The sequence below is a fragment of the Bufo gargarizans genome, chromosome 6 (assembly GCF_014858855.1).
Source record: "Bufo gargarizans isolate SCDJY-AF-19 chromosome 6, ASM1485885v1, whole genome shotgun sequence".
Classification (NCBI taxonomy): Eukaryota; Metazoa; Chordata; class Amphibia; order Anura; family Bufonidae; genus Bufo; species Bufo gargarizans.
In genome coordinates, this window is record NC_058085.1 from 146,023,354 (window position 1) to 146,047,029 (window position 23,676).

General features: G+C 45.5%; 1 protein-coding gene across 1 annotated transcript in view; it reads right to left on the bottom strand.

The window, feature by feature from the left end:
• The window catches only part of RNF113A (ring finger protein 113A), a 38,236-nt gene extending 17,538 nt beyond the window's left edge, over nt 1–20,698 (bottom strand). Inside the window, exons 1-5 of the mRNA XM_044298813.1 lie at nt 20,538–20,698; nt 9,313–9,395; nt 8,089–8,190; nt 7,360–7,467; nt 6,773–6,882 (exon numbers count right to left, since the gene is read on the bottom strand). Of these exons, the coding sequence (XP_044154748.1) occupies nt 6,773–6,882; nt 7,360–7,467; nt 8,089–8,190; nt 9,313–9,395; nt 20,538–20,688 (554 nt within the window). The 5' untranslated portion in view covers nt 20,689–20,698. The remainder of the gene's footprint in view (nt 1–6,772; nt 6,883–7,359; nt 7,468–8,088; nt 8,191–9,312; nt 9,396–20,537) is intronic.
• Nucleotides 20,699–23,676: the final 2,978 nt, after the last annotated feature.

Genomic DNA, 23,676 nt, shown 5'->3' on the forward strand with positions numbered 1-23,676 from the left:
TGTGTCGCTGCCCCGATTGCTGGACTTTAGCGTGGAGTTTATCCTTGGCTCCTGACGATCCTCCCTCCTTCTCTCCGTGCCGTTGTGGTCGGACCTGTGTGTGGACTTCGTCGTCAGTATCTGCCGGTCCTCTCTTCTCCTCCCTGTGTCATCGTGAGTAGCCCTGGTGTGTTTCTCCTGGCTGTTGCACCGCAGGACGGGTTGATGAAACTCATCTGGGACTGTTGCCGATCCTTCCTTTTCCTCCCTGTGTCATTCTGGGTGCCCCTGCTGTGTTTCTTCTGGCTGATGGATCGCAGGACGGGCTGATTGAATTCATTTGGGACCTATGCTGATTGTCCGACATGCATTTGACCTTTCCTCGTGCCTTCATTTTTTGCTGATTTGTTCCCCCTCCTCCCTGTTACCGCTGTGACTAACCTCCCTGTGACTGTGATTAATCCTCTGTGGAGTTTGACGGGCTGCTGGAAGAATCTGTAGGGGGCTTGTATGATTTAACCTAACCTCCCTGTGATTGTGACTAATCCTGCGTGGAGATTGACGAGCTGCTGGAGGATTATTCAGGGGGCTTGTATGATCTCCTTGATATATCTGAGCCCCTCCTTGCGCCTCTAGAATTTGTTCACCACTCTCCCCTCCTCCGTTCCACTGCTGGGCTCAACCGTATAAACTTTACTTTGACAGGCTGTTGGAGGCCGTGGTTTCTTCATTTTTGCTGCTGGTGGCCCTCAGGATTTTCAATCTTCGGACGGTAGGGGAAGGTTGAAAACCGGTGAGATTGTTCCTTTTCTTTTTTTTTTTCTCCTTTGTCCTCCAGATGTCCTCTCCCTAGGATGATACCTACTAACTAAAAAACTATTTTTACCATCCTAAAACACATTTGAAAAAAGTGTGGTGGTTACAAATAAATAAAAAAGGAGTAAACTATAAAGTATAAAGTGGAAAGTGAAAGAAAGAAGGAGGAGGAGAAGGAAAAAAAGGAGGAAAGAAAAAGAAAAAAAGGTAAAAAGAAGATATACAAATATAAAAGGAGAGAAAGAGGCGGAAATTATAAAAAAAAAAAAAAAAAGGAGGAAGAGGAGGAGGAGAAGAAGAAAGAAGGGAGGAGGAAGGGGAAAAAAATAAATAAAAAAATATATATAAATATAGAAACAGGGTATGGCTCCAAAAGCTAGTAGGCGCTCGGCTGACCTCTCAAGTCAGAAACTGGGGTTCAAAACTGTTGAAACAACAAAAATAGACCAGTTCTTGAGGTCTCCGAGGGTTAACACGAGGGGCGGACAAAAGGAACTTGTCACAAAAAAAAATGACGACCCAGAGATGACTGAGATAGAACCACAAAAAGCCTCTAGATACCCCGAAGAGGAAGAGGGTATAATGGGGGAAGTTATCCCTAATGACAACTCCTCTCCGCTAGAAGAAATACTGCTAGCGGTCAAACAAAATGGGGATTTAATACAGGCTGTTACAACCCAACTTGGGTTTATCCAAGTTGATGTGGGACTAATAAAAGACGATTTGGCAAAAATGCGAGACAGAGTTGACAACCTTGAGAGCTCCGTTGCCCTGATACAGAATGAATCCAAAAAAATAAAAACCGAAGTCTCCACATTTAAATTAGAATATAACCTTCTGAAGAAAAAGGTGGCGGACCTCGAGGATAGGTCACGAAGATACAATGTGAGAATAATAGGGATTCCAGAGGGCGCGGAAGAGAAGAACTCAACCCAATTCATACAGAAGTTAATTTTTGAGAATTTTGGGAAAGATTCGTTTTCCCCTTTCTTTATGATAGAAAGAGCTCATCGGGTCCCAGGGGGTAAACCAATTCCAGGGAGACAACCTCGGACATTCCTTGTTAAGTTACTGGCCACAGGGGATAAAGATATCCTTTTGAGAAGGGCGAGGGAATGCTCACCGGTTATATACAATGGGAACAGATTGGCCTTTTTTCCAGACTTCTCAAAAGACATACAAGAAAAGAGACGCACATTTATGACTGTCAAAAAGAGGCTAAGAGAAAGGGATATTAAATATTCTCTTATATTCCCAGCAAAATTGCGGATTATTTTCAACGATAAAACTCTATTTTTTGACACCTCGGAAGAAGCCACGGACTGGCTTGATCGAAATAATCTATGATTCAATTGCTTTAGGATGTGGTGGGAATTAGAATTGTTATAAGGGGTTTATACCCCTAAATTCCCTTTTCTTCGCCTCCTAATGGGGGCGGCCGAGTGGGGGGAGTGCGGGAGGGATGGTCATAGGAGAGAAATCTACTACAATACGTGGTGGATTATCTGTACGGGGGGTTGGGGTGGGGCTGTGGTGCGTCAAAGTATATACTTTTTTTTTTTTCTCTTTCTTCGTTTTTTCTTTCTTTTTCCTCGTTTTCCCATTTAACCGCTATTGATAATGCTGACTAGAATTATTGCTTGGAATATACGTGGTTTGGGGGATAGAGGAAAAAGACAAGCGGTTTTTGACTTGACTCGGGTCCACTTGCCAGCCATAGTATGTTTGCTAGAGACCCATCTCACTGAAGAGACCTCTAGGGTGGTCGACAGGGGATGGGCTGCGCACACGTATCATTCTACTTTCTCCAATTACTCGAGAGGTGTTACTGTCTTGATACATAGACTTATTGATTTCGTTTGTGAGGCATCCTCTGTTGACCAACAGGGGAGATTTATCTTCTTATATTGTAGGTTAAGGGGGAAGATATGTATTTTGGCCTTTGTCTACATTCCACCGCCATTTTCCTTTTCGGTCCTTAATTCTTTGGTACTATTTATGGATAAATGGCCAGAGTGTCCAACACTGATTATTGGCGATTTCAACTGTGTCATTGATCCTCTACGTGATAGGGTCTCTACGAGTGTCAGGGGTGATAGTCCGGTTCAGGGGTCTCCCCTGGCACGGTTTTGCCTGGAGGCTGGTTTTGAAGATGTTTGGGAATATCTAGGACAGGGGAAAAGGGCTTTCTCATGTTTTAGTAAAGCAGGTAAATCGATGTCTAGAATAGATCTTGCATTGATAAGTAGAAAACATGTGAAATTGGTAAAGCGAATGAAATACGAAACGAGATCAATATCGGATCACTCTCCGTTACTACTTGAACTCTGTTTATCTCAGGAAAGATATATACAAAAACCTCCTTTTAGACTAAATCCTTATTGGCTATCAGTTATAAAGACACATGAAATAATCCAAAATGAAATTGGCCGTTTTTGGGATAATAACTATGGATCAGCAATAATAACTATGGATCAGCAAAAATTCAAGTGGTATGGGATACTTTTAAGGCGTATATGAGGGGATTGATGGTTAGTAACATCGCGAACCTTAGAAAGGAGTACGGGAAAAAACAGAAAAATCTAGAAGAACGTGCAGCACTGGCGACAGAATCCTTTTATATGAATAAGACGGAGGAGAATAGGGAAAATATGCAAAGAGCCACACAAATATATTCTAATTTTTTATTGGACAAGGCCCAACAGAGCCTTTTTTTTAAGGGGCAAAAATATTTCACGGAGTCAGGGCGACCTGGTAAATTTCTGTCCAGAGTAATTTCAAGCCAACAATCCAAAAAATATATAGATAAGGTTCGACTGATTGATGGTAGGATGGTCTCTGGACAGGGCCCGGTAGAGAAGGCCTTTGTTGACTATTTCCTTGATTTGTATAAAGCTGAATCTAAGATCACAGACGATAAGATAGATTTCTATCTTGATAAGATCATCTTTCCAACTATTACTGAGACGCAAAAGAAAGCACTTGAATTAGAGGTCTCAATTCAGGAACTTGAGGGAGCTATTAAACTATGCTCAGCCAATTCCACTCCTGGTTCAGATGGGCTCCCATATGAATTCTATAGTAAATATAGGGAGTGTATTCTCCCTAGACTGTTGGAGGTCTTTTCTGAATCAATGGAGGATGGGAAGTTGCCAGATTCAATGATGGAAGCTGTAATAATATTAATGCCAAAAAAAGGCAAGGACCCTTTAGATTTAGAATCCTATAGACCAATCTCACTGCTTAATGCAGATGTAAAGCTTCTTGCGAGGGTCTTGGCTACAAGGCTTTCTGGGGTCATTTCCTCTATTGTCCATCCGGATCAGAGTGGCTTTATTCAAGGCAAGGGTACACATCATAATTTACATCGGCTCTTTTCTAATATTCAGGCCCCTGGGGGGACCGCTCGCTCCATCCTGTCATTGGATGCCTCTAAGGCCTTTGACAGGGTGGAGTGGCGCTTCCTCTGGAAGGTTCTGGCAAGGATGGGCTTTGGGGAAAGGTTCATAAGTACTCTTAAAATATTGTATAGATCTCCAAGGGCAAAATTGAGTCTTAATGGAATCCTGAGTAATAGTATTGACTTAAATAGAGGCACGCGGCAGGGCTGTCCATTATCCCCTTTGTTATTCGATATTTATATCGAACCCCTTGCGATGGCCATTAGGCAGGATGATCAGCTTAAAGGATTTGGTACGCTAGGATCACAAGACCGTATCTCCCTATATGCGGATGATGGTCTTTTTTTTTATAGACCATACCGAAATTACCCTTCCTAGGATTATTCAAATGGTTAAAGCATTTGGTGAGGTGTCTGGTCTTCTTATAAATTGGGCTAAGACCAGTTTGATGCCAATAGACCCCCTGCCACAGAAAGAGGTTCTTGTGACACAGTTAAATATTGTTGACACTTTTCAATACTTGGGTTTGACTATATCACCCCGGGTCGAAAATTTTATACAACTTAATTTGATCCCCATTATGGTAAGAAGTAGAGCTAAAATAGGGATCTGGCTCAGACTTCCCCTATCCAGAGCTGACCGAGTCTCACTAGTTAAAATGGTGATATTACCACAATTTCTTTATGTGCTCAGGAATACACCTATTTGGATACAAGATAAGTATTTTAAACTCATGGAAAGAATAATTAATGATTTAATATGGGGAAGAAAGAGAGTTCGAATAAAGCTGGAATATTTGTATAAATCAGTGGAGTGCGGGGGTTTAAATCTCCCTTACTTTAAAGGGTACTTTATGGCAGCCCAGTTATTGATGTGCTATGAATCAGAGAACAGTGCATTGCTGGGGAAGTTGGTAAATAGTCACGCTCACAATAATATATTTACCCTGTTGGAATCCGGGTTACTGAAGAGCTATGAGCGAGGCTATAGAGAGACTATAAAACTACTCCTGAAAGTATGGGCTACAACTAGGACATGGTTGAAGGTTATGGGTTCACTCACATTTACGCCTCTTTGGCATAATGTGTATTTACAAAGGCTAGATGATATTGCAGCCGATACATTTTGGCAGAAGAATAAAATTCTGTATATTGCACAGGTAGTTAAGGATAGAGAAATTAAACCATTTATAGAGATGACACATAATATAGAAAAATTTTCATGGTTTAGGTATCTTCAATTGCGTTCAGTACTATCCAGTCTGGATGATAAACTGGTGTTGGATATAGATAATTAATCTTTTTTGAATGATTGGGTAGGGGGTACACTGCCTAGAATAAAAATTTCAAATATATATAAGTTATTACTTAAGGCACGGTTTAGTGACACACAGTCACCAGGACAAAGAACGTGGGAGGTGGATTGTCCGAATTTACAAATAGAAGGGTGGGAGAATATTTTTGGGAATTTAGGCTCACTGTCCCAGAACTTCAACCATGTTCTAGTACAATTTTATATTTGCCATAGATTATATATCACTCCATTATGGATGAATAAATGTGGATTAAGAGACACGTCTAACTGCCCTAAATGTGACACTGCAGGAGCGGATTTCCTTCATATGATATGGACTTGTCCAGAACTTATAAACTACTGGAATACTATAAACAACTGTATTATGTATAAACTAAAAGTCCGAATCCCTTTTGAATTACAAGTATTCGTGCTTAATGATCTTTCCAAACTAAGTAATCACAAGTATCAAAAGATCCTCCTGAGTAGGATACTGATGTTGGCCAGAGTGCTGATCAGTCGGACCTGGTTTGCTCGACATACTCCAGATATAAACACTTGGATAAATTTAATCGTTAAGGTAAAAAATTATGAGAAAATTGTGTATAAACAGAGGGAAGCTGTGGAGAAGTGGACTAAGATATGGGGTGGTTGGAGGATCTGATTGGTTGTGTTAAATTATTATTATTTTTTTATATAAAGGTTTTATTTTGACGCACCACAGGTAGGGGGGGAGGGGAGGGTTTTAGGGAATTTGGGTTGGGGGGGAATTGTATCCTTTTTTTTTTTTTCCCCTATTTGTAATGTTTTGATATATTAATTAATAAAGATAATTAATAAAAAAAAAAAAAAAATACTTAAGCCAAAAATTAATGGGTAGGATTTATTATATGAAAATGAGGGTTGGTGGGTAAATTTCTGGGAATTTTAAGGGGGTCACTAATCTTCATTTCTTCTCCTTTATGTTGTTTTAATTTGTCATTAACAAAATAAGTTTATTATTATTATTCAATGCGCTATGACATTAAATGAAGGCTGTATATGAAAAGCCTTCATTTAGACCTACTGGACTCAGGGTTTGTAACCTTTGAATCCATCTGGCTTCTTCTTCTCTAAAAGTTTAATGTCCAGATTTCCACTCCTAGGTCCCAAAGTCTTTTTTGTCAGACCCCAGATGGGAGTTTATGGGCTGATTTTACTAACACAACTAAAACGTGTCACTGTACTTTATAACTACGATTTAGCAGGAAGGTAACAGACTTAAAAATCCTGACTATCAGTACCTGACCATGCCGGAAGATGCATTCCCTAAGGATGTGTCTTTAGGTTTAATGAATTTCTGGTAATTGTGCAGACCTCGATAGATCTTATCATCTTCCTTTCCCTTAAGTTCCTAAAGGGAGAAAATAAATTACAGAAGACATTGTTTTATTGTAACAATCACTCCCCTGTGTGGGTCATCAATAACAATGGCAGATACATATTAATTTAATTGGATGGTCTCATTTCCAGCTGCAATGAACTACAAGTTTCAGCACAACCTAATGACTGAGATTAAGGCTTCATGCACACGGCCGTTCCGTGCATTGGGACTGCAATTTGCGGTCCCCAATGCACGGGCAACGTCCGTGCGGCAGCCGGGGCGGATCAAGACCCATTCAACTTGAATGGGTCCGCACCGCAAAAATTGATCAAGTGAATGGGTCGGCATCTGTGATGAGGGGAGCACACGGCTTGTGCCTGCATATTGCGGACCCGCTGCATGAGGCCTAAGACTGTCGGCTCATACTGAGATTTGTAGTTCCATTGCAGCAAGTAAGGCACAGGCAGCACTTCTCATCTACACTTCTACTTAAGTGCTCCTACTCACCTCCTGTATTTTCTGGCTTCTTTCAAATATTGCCTGTGCATCCTTGTCTTTCTCTGTGTCCAGCTCATAGATGGCTGTTGCTCCCATGTCATCAGGACCTACAGGTTTCTGGAAAAGCCATGAAGGAAAAAAAAAAAGGATTAATGAAACTAATGTTAAATGTTCTGCTTCCCTTCACAATATGATACAGTTAAAACCTAGACAGCCATAATTTTCTAATTGAAAGGGATTTTCAGGAAGTTTGATATAGATGACCTATCCTCAGGTTAGGTCATGAATATCAATTTGGCAGGGGTCCAACTCTTGGCTGTTTGAAGAGGCCTCTTCCTAGGCCAGTGCCTTCATGTTCATTGGTCACATGGTGTAGGTATAGGACAATCCCATTCAAGTGGTCACTCAAAATCTAAGCTCTATGTTCATAGTGGCTCAGTGGTTAGCACTGGTGCCTTGCAGCGCTGGGGTCCAAGGTTCAAATCCGACGAGGACAACATCTGCATGAAGTTTGTATGTTCTCCATATGCTTGTGTGGGTTTCCTCCCACACGCCAAAGACATACTGATAGGGAACTTAAGATTGTAAGCCCCACTGGGGACAGTGTCTGTAAAGTGCTGCGGAATATGTCAGTGCTATATAAGTGAGCAAAAAAATAGTTGTAGATGTGAGAAGAAAGGGATTGTTACCAGGGGTGATACTAGGGAAGAATAGACTCAGGATAGGGGATAATCTCACCGCTGAGCGTGTAGATTTATAGCTGACACTTATAGAGCTGGTAGACTTCTCCTCATCGCTGCTGCTTGTTTTATAATCCACTTCCTTCACTCTTTGCTTTGTCTGAAAAATGGAAGAGATATCATTAATACAGCAAGACCTGCTGTCTTTTAAAAGTTTATAGTCATAGGAACAGGAGAACTCTGCTTGTACTCCCTACTTGTGCCCATGTGATACTAGGGAGTAGTATTCAATATCTTACTGTTAGGATGAGTTTTCTTTTCTTAAGGTGGCAGATCTACAGTTGGACTACTAGATCCTCATAAAGGCACTTCCTTATCTTGTTCTGTTCACCATCCACATCCTAACTGGCTTTAATGGCGGGTGTTAGCTGTGCACATTGATGTAGATGATGATTTGGGACACACCCCCCCCCCCCCCCCAAATCAAAAGGTTGAAAAAGGCTAAACCTACAATAGGTAGTAATGCCACAAGGACCTGGAACAGCCAAGCTATTCGGAACAAGAGTACGTTTTTATTGTCGATGGCATACGCTCAGGATAAGCCATCTATATGTCCAACTCCCCGCATTTCCACAATCAGCTGTTTCCGGGTAGCTCCAGGGTACAGTGGATGGTGCTGGTTACTACAGCACTGCTTCCATTCACTTCCTCACAATGGACGGAGCTATGAAGTGTCGGCGCTACAGCCAAACTGCTGACTAGTGGGGGTGTGGGGAGTAGGACCCCTGTTGATAAGATATTGATAGCCTATCCGTAACAAAAACCTGGCATACCCCTTTAAACTATTAAAAGGTTTCCCTATCCCATCAATTGGAATGGCTTATCCTTAGAATACACCAATATCTGATCGACAGGGGTCCAACTCCCCACACCCCCTACATAATAAGCTTTTTCAGAGTAGCTCCAGTACCAGAACTACACAGCCTCGTCCACCCTATAGTGGATGGAGCTGGCTACTGTAACACTGCTCTCATTCACTTCAATGCACTTCCTCACAGTGGAAGCAGCTGTGCAGTTCCGGTACTGCTTGGTGGGGATGTAGGGAGTTGGATTGTTGATCAGATATTGATGACTTATCCGGAGGATCAATAATAAAAACCTGAAATAGCCCTTTACACTATTAAAAAGTTTCCCTATGCCATTGTATTTAAAGGGGTTGCCTGCACTGAACAACTCCTTTTTGTTAGAAGTATCCCTGGCAAATAAAAGGGTGTCCCGCTACCTTTTGCACCATGAGGTTGATGTTCTCCCTCTTCTTCCTTTTAACCACAGATGCTTCCTCCTCGTCTTTTTCTTCGCTGCTTTCTGCAGGCACAATGATAAAATAGTGAGACACACCATGGATATACATGCCATATACATTTAAAGGATTTTTATTTTATGTGTTAGGGTACTTTCCCACTAGCGTTAGTGTGATCCGGCAGACAGTTCCGTTGTCTGAGCTGCCTGCCAGATCCGTCGATCAGTGTGACAACTGACAGAATTTGTAGACGGATCCGGGTGCAGATCCGTCTACAAAAGCATTGCAAGAACGGATCCGTCTCTCCGCTTGTCATGCCGATGGACGGATCAGTCTTGCAGTCTTTTTCAGTTTTTCCGGTCTGTGCATGCGCAGACCAGAAGGACTGATCCGTCACTAATGCAAGTCAATGGGAATTAATGCCGGACTGATCAGCATGGTGCGGTATTATGTCCAGCCAAAACGCCTGACAGTGACTGAACGGAAGGCATACTGATGCAAACTGAACGGATTCCTATCCATTCAGAATGCATTGGGATATGCTTGATCAGTTATTTTCCGGCATAGAGCCCTTTTGACGGAACTCTATGCCGGAAAAGAATATCGCAAGTGTGAAAGTACCCTTAATTAAAAAAAAAAGCATAAATGGGCCAGATTTATCATGACTGACAGCTCACTCCACTTTCACATATGGCTAAAGTCAGTTTTAGCCAAGTCATATTTATGAACGGCCCTTTAAGACTGTAATAAATGTGGTTTGACGGTAGCAGTTTATCCGTCAGTAAGCAGCTTTACAAAAGTCCCACATCTTTACGAAAAAGTTGCATGTTCTATTAAAAAGTCTCATAAGATAAGCATGGTCCTCACTGGAGTGAAATTGCGCAATTTTTTGCGACTTTTTAAATAGTCTCAATAGTAAATCTGTCTAGAGATTAATTTACATAAGAAAACACGCCCACTTTCAGAAAACTGGCGAGCATAGTGCAGAGCAGAAAAAAGTCACAAATTTTTGCGCAGTTTTAGTGATTGCGCAAAAATTTGCAACTTTTTTACTCCATTATTCTGACTTGAGCTAATGATAAATCTGGCCCAATGTGTGTAAGAAAAGTTCTGCAACTTTCTTATACACTGCATGGCACAGTTCCTTAAGTTTACATCAGTGTTTTGCACAAAAAGTTGCAACTTTTTAAGATTTTCCACTGCTTACTGCACTTTAGAAAATATGGGTGGGTTTTAGCAGAAGGGGCAGGGACTTATCCTTGGACTGACACATTCATCATAATTTAAAGGGGTTGTGCAGCATCATACTGATGACCTATCCTCAGGATAGGCGATCGATATCAGATCAGGACAACCACCGTCAGGTGATCTGGATAGGTCATCAGTATCCGATTGGTGTGGATCCAACACTCGGGACCCCTGCCGATCAGCCTATTGAAAAGGCACCCACACTGTACTTTAATAACTGTGAACACTGCTATACAGTTAACAATTGTCGGTGAAAGTTAGAAAAGCTCCATATCTATGTCCTGGAAATGCAGAGAATTGTGTGCAAGTCTGAATGGGAATAAAAGAAACATGTAAAAAGTGCAGCTGCTCTATTCACTGATCGTCATAGAAGGGTTGTCTGGGAATAACTAACATTTCACAGGTGCCCACAGCCTGCCTCCACTATGGAAAGATTCATACTTCCCTGCTATCTGCTCCGCTCTTGCGCACTGGCTCCCGTGTGTCCATCTTCTGGTCCGTGGTTTGTTAATTTCCTCTCCGGTGTGGACATGATCATTTGCTCCGCTGCAGCCAATGACTGGATTCAGCTGTGACGTGTCCACTAGAGACACATCACTACTGAAGTCAGTTATTGGCTGCAGCGGAGCAGAGGATCATGCCCATGCCAGGAACAAATTAAACAAGCCACAAACCAGAAGATGGACACATGGGAACCGGAATGCAGGACCAGAGCGGCAGGAAGTAGATTTTCTATCACTGGTTATAGTATAAGGACAGAAAACACAGGAGAGGTGAGAACGGATTTTATCACAAGACACGGAGGCTCCTATTGCATATAACTCTCTTTACTGTTACCATAGCAGCAAAGAAGAACATGTCAATCAAAAGAAAAACCATAACAACTGACTCCTCCCCTCCATCCCAGTATATATTGTCTCTCCCCTCTGGGATCATCCTCTTTCTTTGCTGCTGCCATGGCAGATAAGTAGTGTTCATATTAACTGTATATCTTTCTGTTTTTGGAATTTCCTTTTAGGTTTGTCGCCTCATGTTTTGCTAACCCAGGTGTCCCCTGGCCACCTTTTTCCCCAGAGCCCTCGTTTCTGCGGGAATTTACTGATTTCATATATATGTCTTTTTCTTTATAGTTATATCCGCTTTATCGTGCCCCACTTGCGCCGATTATTGTTTGTTTTGCCCTCCCCTTTCCCTCGCTTGCCTTCTCGTCCGGTCTCCGGTCCCCGGTACCTGTTTTTTCTTCAGTACTCCGTTCCGGCCGAAGTCTCGCGATCCGCGAGATTTCGGCCGCCATCTTGCTTTTCCTCAGCGCCCGCCCGAGATCTCGCGATAGGCGGGATTTCGCAAGCCCTCCGCTCTTTCGCTTTCCCGGCATTGCGGGCCTAGGCCCCTCCTCCCGCCCTCTTACTTCCGGCTGCGACGTGCGTTTTCTCCCCACGCTGATCCCTGTCGCCTCTGCAGTCCCACACCGCTCTACAGGATCACTCGCCTGCGTTATTTCGGTAGGTTTGGGCTTCCTTATAGACGCTTTGCTTAGTGTCCCTTGGGTGCTGTATCCTCATTAGCGTTTTTTCCCTTCTTTTACAGGTCTGTCCTTCTGGTGGTCTGGGGTGACTAACTCCTGCCACTTATCATGTCTCGCCGTAGCTCCTCATCCAGGCAGGACGCCCCTAGTGCCCCCCTTGTTCCTGCTAATGCCCCCTCCCGCGATGCAGGTCCTCAAGGGTTAGAACATACTGCGTTACAGCAATCGATTTCTGACGCAATCATGGCGGCGATGGGCTCTTTGTCCTCAGCACTGTCCCAGTCGATCTCTCAGGCCCTAGGTGCACAATCCGCTGAGTCCATGCAGGACCAGGCTTTGGATATCGCCAGACCATCTGCCTCCAGAACTCTCAGAACCGATGGTAATCCATCACGTGACCACGCGGTTGTCCCGCGGAAAAGAGCCTGCGCACGACAGGCAGAACGCTCTCGTGCATGGAAGTCGGCCAGGACTATAACTGAGCCACAGTCTGATTCTGAAAGAGAATCGAACGAGGAGGCGCGTGATGAGTCTTTATATGACTCTTTAGAGGACATTCAGGATGTTGAGGTTGATCCTCTGGATATGTCGCCTACCCCCTACGGTTTCTGTACAGGGAAACCAGCCTCTCCCGGACGACCTCATGGTTGACTCCCTGGGTACTCCTTTGTTCAACCCGGACGAACTCCATCATCCCCGCTCTGCGGAATGGCTCCCCGCCACTCCGGTAGCACAATATTTGGAGGCAAAAATCCGTACTCCTCTGAGTAAGGAGTCCCGGAACAAATTGCGGGCAGAATGCCCTCGGCCTTTGATTTTGAATAAAGTGTGTGAGACGCCTACGGTGGACCCGAAGATGGTCCAATTCCTCACCAAAACGAAATTCAACCCAAAAAAGGGGTTGGATTCCGCTCTGCGGGCCGTTCAGGACAAACTCCTTGACATCACGGGGCCCCTCGCCAAGATCTTTGAGATGGCGGAGTCCGCTAAGTCGGAGGGCAGGCCGGTCGACCCGGTTGAATTGGGCGGATGGGTCCAACGGGCCATCTGCATCACGGGCAACGTAAACACCTCTCTGGCCATCGAACGGCGAAAGGCCATTCTGATGAAGGTGGAACCGAAGCTGTCCAATTTAGCTTTGTCTGAGGCAGGCAAGAATGCCCAGGGTCTCTTATTTGGAGACTCATTCATTAAAGAACTGGGCAGATACGTCGGGGCCTTTACGGCGTTAGACAAGGCCCAAACGTCAATGAAACGTGTTTTCAACAACCGTTTTTCCAGCAGGGCCGGCAGTTCTAGGGGCCGTCTGTCCGGCCGGTCGGATTTCCACTCCCGCGGAACGGGACGAGGCTCCTTCAGTTATCGGTCCTCCCTCCAGGACCCAAGGCACCAGCCGTCCTTTTTCCCATCCAGAGGCTATTCGGGTCGGTCCAGGAATTACCGCGGGACCCCATCCTATCGCCGCCCAGTCGGTAAGTCCCCAACCAGTGATTCCTGTGCTTTCTTCAACAGGTTGTGTCGGGGGCAGACTCCGTTTCTGTTTCAATGCCTGGTCCGAGATCACCTCAGACCAGTGGGTGCTCCAGACCATCAGGGGATTCACGATAGACTTGGTGGCTTCTCCGAGCCAACTACCCACTCCTCACCCCATCCACTTAACCGGTTCCCTTCTGCATCTTTTACACAGGGAGCTGGTGGGGTTGGTCCACAAGAGGGCGATAGAGCGCACCTCACCTCACCCCGACAGGGTGGTCAGTGGCATGTTTTTGGTCCAGAAAAAGGGCGGTCAAATGCGCCCAGTTATCAACCTGAAGGCCCTCAACTCACTGGTTCAGTACCGGCATTTCAAGATGGAAGGCATCCATCTTTTAAGGGATATGCTACTACCCGGCGATTGGATGGTCAAGCTGGACCTCAAAGATGCATACCTTACGGTTCCGGTAGCCCCGTCTTCCAGAGACCTACTTTGCTTCCTTTGGGGAGACCAGATTTGGCGGTTCACTTGCCTGCCGTTCGGTCTTTCGTCCGCCCCGTGGTGTTTCACCAAGGTGATGAAACCGGTGGTATCTTGGCTCCGCAGCAGAGGGGTGCGCATGATAATTTATCTCGACGATATCCTTATCATGGCGCACAGTCCATCCCTTCTCCGATCTCACCTCACCTTGACCACCGACCTCCTTTCCCGCTTGGGTTTTATCATAAACCACGAGAAGTCTTGCCTCACTCCGGCTACGTCCATGGAGTTCCTGGGATTCAGAGTAGATTCCGTGTCCCTGTCTCTTCATCTCCCTCTGTCCAAGGTCCGGTCAATTCGCAAAGAACTGCGCCACGCTCTTCTTCAACCGCAGTTGTCGTTGCGACACCTGGCGCGACTTATTGGCCTGTTGGCATCCTCTATCCAGGCCATTTTCCCTGCACCCTTGCACTATCGGGCTCTCCAGAGGCTCAAAATTGCCCATCTTCGGGCGGGATCCACATACTCGGACCTGGTCACGCTGGACACGGAGACGAGGGACGAGTTGAGGTGGTGGATCCAGAATCTATCGGTTTGGAATGGCAAGGCTTTGCTGGGTCCTTCGCCGGACCTGATCATCGAATCCGACGCCAGCTTACACGGCTGGGGAGCTCACTACAACGGGATTTCCACCGGGGGGCCTTGGTCCCCGGAGGAGTCTCGTCTTCATATCAATGGCCTAGAGTTGCTGGCAGGGTCGCTGGCGATTCGCAGTTTTGCGAATGGCACTGTCACGACTTGTATCAGACTGCGGATGGACAATGTATCCGCAGTCAGATATGTCAACGGGATGGGCGGAACGCGCTCGTCAGTTCTGACGTACCTGGCACAGGACTTTTGGGAGTTCTGCCTCGCCAGGGGTATCGTGGTGGTTGCGGAACACCTTCCCGGCCTCCGCAATGTAGTGGCGGATTGGAACTCACGTTACTTTTCGGATTCCAGCGACTGGAAGCTAGACGAGGGGGTGTTCCTAGCTTTGTCGTCTCGCTGGGGTCCTCCCTCGGTGGATTTATTCGCGAGCCGCTTGAACGCCCAGACTTCCCGGTTCTTCAGCTGGCGACCGGACCCGTTGGCGGAGGCAGTAGACGCCTTCCTCCAACCGTGGGGGGGTTCACTGATGTACGCATTTCCCCCCTTTGCCCTGATTTCTCGGGTCCTCCTTCAGGTTCAGCGCCAGCGGGCGGAATTGATCTTGATCATACCTCTGTGGCGGTCTCAGCCCTGGTTCCCGATGATACTGGATATGCTGGTGGACTCTCCGCTCCTTCTTCCAGACCTTCCGCACCTTTTGCGGGCCCCCTCGGGGGACTCCCACCCCCTCATTCAGTCACGCCTTCTTCGTCTTCTCGCTTGCAGGATCTCGGGTGCTCCGGCAGGTTGTCGGGAGTTTCGAACACGACTGTTTTCCTTCTGGAAAACGCATGGGCTCCAGGGACCAGACGTGCTTACCGAGCCGCCTGGGACTCTTGGGCTCGCTGGTGCGGAGAACGGGATCTGGATCCCTTTCGAGCACCTGTAGTGTCGGTCCTGTCTTTCTTATCCTCTTTATTCGATGCGGGCAAAGCCTACCGTACAATTAATCTGTACAGGTCGGCCATCTCATCACGACATGAGGGTTTTGAGGGTTGTCCTGCTGGACAACATCCTCTTGTATGCCGTTTGTTAAAGGGTTCTCGTTTATCTCGTCCTCCCAGACCTCGTTTTTCTACCACTTGGGATGTGGGATTGGTTTTGTCCTTTCTCCTCTCGTGGTCTCCTAATGACCAGTTGTCACTGCGACATTTATCTGCCAAGTTGGTTACACTTTTGTGCCTCATTTCTTGTAAGCGGGTGTCGGATGTCCGGGCTCTGGATTACGATGCTCGGTCCTTCACTCCGGATGGGGTCTTATTTAACATTTCTAGGCGCACAAAAACGAGCATCCGCTCTGTGTCTTACCCAGCATTCCGGCAGTCCCCTCTTTTATGCCCGGTGGCATGCCTCCAGGAGTATGAGTCTAGGACGGCTTCCCTACGGGATCCTTCTTCCCCTAATCTGTTCATTTCTTTTCGGAGGCCTTATGCTCCCGTTTCAAGTGTCACCCTCTCTCGTTGGGTTAAGGAGATTCTGGGTCTGGCGGGTGTTGACACCTCTATTTTTACGGCGCATTCGGTTCGCAGTGCCTCTGCTACGTCCATGTCGGTCTCGGGAGCCCGTCTGGAGGACGTTTTGCGCGTGGCGGATTGGTCCAGAGTCTCTACCTTTCGGGAATTTTACTTTCGTCCCGAGTCACATGCTTTTCATTCTGTCATCTCTCAGCTTTAAACTTGCAATAGGAGCCTCCGTGTCTTGTGATAAAATTTCATGATTTTCCTATTACATGACGTAAAGTCATGATTTTATTAAAGACACGGAGGCGAGTATTGCCCACCCTCCCACCCGGGGTTTTGGTTATGTTCAACTGTATTATTGTTCTTGTCCTATTGTTCATAATACTGCCCATTTTGATGTTTCATGTGTGCACTACATCTTGATTGGTTTCGTGCCATTTTCATGTGATTTTACCTCGTATTTATTTTATCCTGCAGGTTGATTGATTTCTTCATTCATGGTTCCAGTTCGGTTGGCGCTGTTGCCGTTTAGGTTTTTCGGTGGATCCGAGTTTCCTGGTCGATTCAGGGTCTGGAATGTCCATCGGGTTTCGTATGGTCCAAGTTCCGTCGATGTCTGCGGTTTTTTGCTGTTCAAAGAAAGAGGATGATCCCAGAGGGGAGAGACAATATATACTGGGATGGAGGGGAGGAGTCAGTTGTTATGGTTTTTCTTTTGATTGACATGTTCTTCTTTGCTGCTATGGTAACAGTAAAGAGAGTTATATGCAATACTCGCCTCCGTGTCTTTAATAAAATCATGACTTTACGTCATGTAATAGGAAAATCATGAAATTATCTATCACCACTAGAACACCCTGCTTATCACTGGTTATAGCAGGCATCCTCAAACTGCGGCCCTCCAGCTGTTGTAAAACTACAACTCCCACAATGCCCTGCTGTAGGCTGATACCTGTAGGCTGTTGGGCATGCTGGGAGTTGTATTTTTGCAACAACTGGAGGGCCGAAGTTTGAGGATGCCTGGATTATAGTATAAGGACAGGGGAGAACACAGGAGAGGTGAGAACTGATTATCTATCACCACTAGAACACCTTGCTGATCACTGATTATAGAACATAAAACATATTTATGATTAACATTTGTAAACTTTTCTAAATGTACATTTCTACCGACTGACTCCACAGCTCTGTACAATTACACTTCACGGCTGTTACAATCTTGACGATGTGCAGCTAAACACTGATGAGGACGCAATGCTGGTGCAAGTGTTGCGGCCTCTTCAAGCAGCTAAGAGAGGGGTGCCAGGAATCGGACCCTCACCTATCTGATTCTGATGACCTTTCCTGAGGATAGTCATCAATCTCATGACACTGCACAACACCTGTAAAAAGGTATTCCCAACACATACAATGGGACCCGCACCTACAAGGAGAATGGAGCAGGAGAGTGGTGGCTGAAGGACCCCCGGATCCGTCCACCACCAAGCGCTGCTCCCATACAAGTGAATGGGAGCGCACCGCGCACACGTGGTCCCTGCTCCCATTCATTACTATGGGGCAAACGCTTGGCTATTTTCGGCTGCTCCATTGAAATGAATGGAGGGTGGCTGCGCATGCACCCTCCATTCATTTTACCGCTCCGTTCTTGTTGTATGTGTGGGTCCCAGAGGCAATAGGGGCATATCCTAGCGATATGTCCTCATTGTATGCGATGGTAAAACTCCTTTAAGCCAAAAAAGTTAATAGTTAATCTTGCCCCGTGTGCCATAATATGAAATCTCAGTCAGCAATGGGCTGTTGTACTTTCAGTTATAATTTCTGCCAAATCCATTGCTGGCACAAATTCCAGTTTGTGGCACATGGACATTTAGCGCATCTTATTGCCAATCGTCCTTTAAAGGGGTTGTCTCAAATGGCATTTATCATGTTGAGAAAGTTAATACAAGGAACTTACTAATGTATTATGATTGTCCATATTGCTTCCTTTGCTGGCTGGATTCATTTTTTCCATCACATTATACACTACTTGTTTCCATGGTGACAACCACCCTGCAATCCAGCAGCAGTGGATGTACTTGCACACTGTAGCAAAAAGCTCTGGCCTATGTTCACTCCTACATAGTATATAAGGCTGAAAAAAAGACATTTGTCCATCCAGTTCGGCCTGTTATCCAGAGGAAGGCAGAAAAAAAAAACCTGTAAGGTAGAAGCTAATTTTCCCCACTTAAGGGGGAAAAAATTCCTTCCCGACTCCAATCAGGCACTTAGAATAACTCCCTGGATCAACGACCCCTCTCTAGTACCTTTAGCCCAGGGATGGCCAACCTGAGGCTCTCCAGCTGTTGCAAAACTACAACTCCCATCATGCCCGGACAGTCTACAGCAGGGCATGGTGGGAGTTGTAGTTTTACAACAGCTGGAGAGCCGCAGGTTGGCCATGCCTGCTATAGCCTGTAATATTATTACACTCCAGAAATACATCCAGGCCCCTCTTGAATGCCTTTATTGTACTCACCATCCCCACCTCCTCAGGCAGAGTTCCATAGTCTCACTGCTCTTACCGTAAAGAATCCTCTTCTATGTTTGTGTACAAACCTTCTTTCCTCCAGACGCAGAGGATGTCCCCTCGTCACAGTCCTGGGGATAAATAGATGATGGGATAGATCTCTGTACTGACCCCTGATATATTTATACATAGCAATTAGATCTCCCCTCAGTCGTCTTTTTTCTAAAGTGAATAACCCTAATGTTGATAATCTTTCAGGGTACTGTAGTTGCCCCATTCCAGTTATTACTTTAGTTGCCCTCCTCTGGACCCTCTCCAGTTCTGCTATGTCTGCCTTGTTCACAGGAGCCCAGAACTGTACACAGTACTCCATGTGTGGTCTGACTAGTGATTTGTAAAGTGGTAGGACTATGTTCTAATCACGGGCATCTATGCCCCTTTTGATGCAACCCATTATCTTATTGGCCTTGGCAGCAGCTGCCTGACACTGGTTTTTGCAGCTTAGTTTGCTGTTCACTAAAATTCCTATGTCCTTTTCCATGTCAATGTTACCCAGTGTTTTACCATTTAGTATGTACGGGTGACTTGCATTATTCCTTCCCATGTGCATTTGTCAGTGTTAAACCTCATCTGCCACTTCTCTGCCCAAGCCTCCAATCTATCCAGATCCATCTGCAGCCGTATACTGTCCTCTTCCGTGTCAATTACTTTACACAGTTTAGTTTCATCTGCAAAAATTTATATTTTACTGTGCAAGCCTTCTACAAGATCATTAATAAATATATTGAAGAGAATAGGGCCCAATACTGACCCCTGAGGTACTCCGCTAGTGACAGTGACCCAATCTGAGTATTTACCATTAATAACTACCCTCTGTTTTCTATCACTGAGCCAGTTACACACATACAGACATTTTCTCCCAGTCCGAGCATTCTCATTTTATATACTAACCTTTTATGTGGTACAGTGTCAAATGCTTTGGAGAAGTCCAGATATACGACATCCATTGATTCACCGCGGTCAAGTCTAGAACTTACCTCCTCATAGAAACTGATTCAATTAGTTTGACATGTCCTATCCCTCATGAAGCCATGCTGATATGGCGTTATTTGCTTATTATCACTGAGATCCTCCAAGATAGCATCTCTTAGAAAACCTTCAAACAGTTTACCCAGCCACCAGAGAGGCCAGTGCTTTTTCCTACAGTGTGCAAGCACGACCACCACTGCTGGATTGCTGGGTGGTTATCACCATGGAAACAAGCAGTGTATAATATGATGGAAAAAATGAATCAAGCCAGCAAAGGAAGCAATATGGATAATAATACATTAGTAAGTGCCTTGCATTAACTTTCTCTACATGATAAATGTAATTTGCTGAAGACAACCCTTTTAAGAGTAGCCTATGAAATGCCAGTAAATTTTCTCTCTGCTTGCGGTCAGTGAATGGTAACCCTCACTGTTTAACCCTATACAGACTTTACAAATCCAATCCTCTGTGCGCTGGTCAGGACTCCAGACTGATACACTGTAGCAAAGAGGACACAGAATTGTGTACACTGGAGTCAACTGTAGCAAACCCTCAGCTGTGAGAAGTATTAGGTCTACCCTGTTATGTAGCAACAGAGGAAAGAGTATCTTTGTAGTAGTCATGCTGGTTATTACCCAGCAAGATATAAAACGGACATGACAGGTTGCTATGGACAACCACACTATTCCCTGAAGACTATCCCTGCAAGATCATACAGGGCTTTGTACTCGGCTCCTTTAAAACAAGCGCCCCCTGTCTCTTCCCAGAATACCTTGCGCAGCCATTTGCACTCACCCTTATCCTCGTCCCTTCGCTTCCGTCCGGCGAATTTTCTGGTCGTTTTCTTAAACATAAAACTGCACACCGGGGTTTTAGAGCTCTCTATCACCGAGGAACCGGGGTCAGCCATGTTTACGTCTGCAGTAGTATCTTGTGTGTCAGCCATGGCTGTAGTGACGTCATGGGACTATAGAGCTGGAGAGTGTCACCCGAGGCCGCTAGAATTAAAATGTCGACACCTGCAGGCTGTTAGCAGTATTGCAACAGCCTGGAAGAGCCAAGCATGGACGCGCACAGGTAGAGCCATACTGACGGCGTGTTTTGTACAATAGATTTATATATATCATGTTATATATCTGCTCAGACAATAAGGACTGAGTATAAATAATATATCAATATCTCTATTTTAGTAGCTGAATAATTTAGCTTATTTACATTTGCACTCATGCACACAACCGTTGGGTGTTTTATGGTCCCACAAATTGCGCAACGGAGTGGCTGACCCCTAATAGAACAGTCCTATCCTTGTCGGTAACACAGACAAAAATAAGGCATGTTCTATTTTTTTTGCGGAATGGCCATGTGGACATACGGACACGTAATGCCGTTTTTTTTTTTTTTTTCCGGCCCCTTCCGTCTCTCCGGTGTCATCTGGAAAAAACGGATCCAGCATTTATTTATTTTTTCAAATTAGTTTTTCGGTCTGAGCATGTGCAGACTGCAATGCCGGATCCGTTTTGCCGGAACACTCTGGCATTAATGCATTTCAATGGGAAAAAATGCTGGCAAGTGTTCCGGAATTTTGGACGGAGATAAAACTGCAGCATGCTGCGGTATTATCTCCGTCCTGAAAAGGCAAAAAGACTGAACTGATGCATCCTGAACGGAATGCTCTGTATTCAGAATTCCTTTAGGATAAGGCCTCTTTCACACTGGCATGTGCGGCCCGTGGTCCGGCTGCGGCCCGCAATGCACGAGCACAGTCCGTAGGGCAGCCGCAGCGGATCGCGGACCCATTCACTTGAATGGGTCCGCCATCCGGCCGTTGCGCAAAATGATAGGACATGTTCTATCTTTTTGCGGAACGGAAGTACGGGACGAAACCCCACGGAAGCACTCCGTAGTGCTTCCGTAGGGTTCCATTCCGCATCTTCGGATTTGCGGACCCATTCATGTGAATGGGTCCGCATCCGTGATGCGGAATGCCCACGGAACGGCGCCCGTGTATTGCGGCCTTCATTTCGGCAACGGTCCGTACATGCCAGTGTGAAAGAAGCCTAAAACTGATCAGTTCTTTTCCGGTATTGAGCCCCTAGGACGGAACTCTATGCCGGAAAAGAATAACGCTAGTGTGAAAGTACCCAAATAAGGCCATAAACAGGATAGAAAATAGGCGCAAAAGTTTCAAAACGGGCTAAATCAGTTGGCAAATGAGACTTAAAATGCCTGTTTCCAGGCTATTTTTTGCTCCAAGGCCGAATGCACACGGCCGTGTTTGACGGGCGTGAGCGGTCTGTGGAACCACGGGCTGGATTCCTGCTGAGAGCAGGAGCGCACAGCGTCATTGGTTGCTATGACGCCATGCGCTCCCTGCTGCTGCCGCCGCAGTACAGTAATGCACTGGTATAGATTATACCAGTGTATCACTGTATTGCAGCGGCAGCAGGGAGCGCATGGCGTCATAGCAACCAATGACGCCGTGCGCTCCTGCTCTCAGCAGGAATCCAGCCCGTGTTTCCACGGACCGCTCACGGCCGTCAAACACGGCCGTGTGCATGAGCCCAAAAACGGGTGCAGACCATATAGGAAATGTGCCCCACAGAGTTAAAATATGACAAAGCTGGATGAGCTCATGATTAGTGTTGAGCGAACTTAGTGTTTCAAGTTCGGCGTGCAAGGTTCGGGTTATCTAAGAATTCCGTTATGGATTCCGCTACCATGGACCATAATTTATATAGTCCGTGTTAGCGGAATCCATATCGGAATTCTTAGATAACCCGAACCTTGTACGCCGAACTTAAAACACAAAGTTCGCTCAACACTAATCATGATCAAACTCTGTAGATTCTGTTAGGTGCCAGTGTCTTGGCACATGCCAAGCTACAGCAAATATTTGAGTTTCAGCTGCAGATTTCTGCCGCAGACTGTCCTCAAAATCCACAGCAGATTAGAGATATGCAAATACCCACCGTGTAAACATAGCCTTACATCTCCATGAAAAAGCAAAAACTTGTACCATGCCATAATATAGCCTTGTGTGTGAGGCCTAACGCCAGCGTGGGACTGGCTCACCAGAGTACCAGAGGGTCCTCCGTCGGGCACAGGCTCTGATACTATAGTCGGCTCCAAAGCTATAGAGGGAAAACATTTGGAGCTGCCTTTGGAGACAATAATTGCCACTAGGGACTATTTCTTTGAATCAAAACATTTTTTTTATTGTATGAGGATTGGGCCCTGAGAATTAATTTCCTCCGGTGGGCCGCAGGAACCTCAGTCCGACCCTGCCTAATGCTAAGGGCTCATGGACACAAATGTTCCCCCCCCCCCCCATGTCTGTTCCGTGTTTTTTTTTTTTTTTTTTTTTTTTTTTTTGTGGCCCGTATGTGAAACCATTCACTTCCGTGGGGCCGGAAAAGAAAAACGGAAATGACATTCCATGTCTGCATGGCCGTTTCTTAAAAAAAACAGAACTTTGTTTTAGGAATACTACCAGAGGATAATTTACAATCGACAGTAGCTACTGGAATAGACAGGATGTTATATCAGGCGAGGAAGACTATTGCGGCAAAATGGATACAGGAGATACCCCCAGAGGTATCGGAATATGTTGCTAGATTGAATGTGGTAGTTCGCCTTGAGAGGGGTGTGTATCAGAAAAGGAAATGCCTGACCAAGTTTGAGGCAATTTGGGGCAGTTGGATAGATAGCTCGGGATGCTGTAGCCCTTGGTTAGCGCTTACGAGGAGTATACCAGGTACTCGGTAAAGCTAGTTGGTGAGAATAATTGTGTGTAATTCAGTAGTGTGATTCTGACTGCAGTCAGGGGGAGAGACAGTTTTCGGCTGGTGGAATGTATAATGTGTGTCTGCTGGTGATAGTTTTGCGTGGGGATGTGATATGAGTTCGTGGGCTGAATATTATAACTGTATGGAAG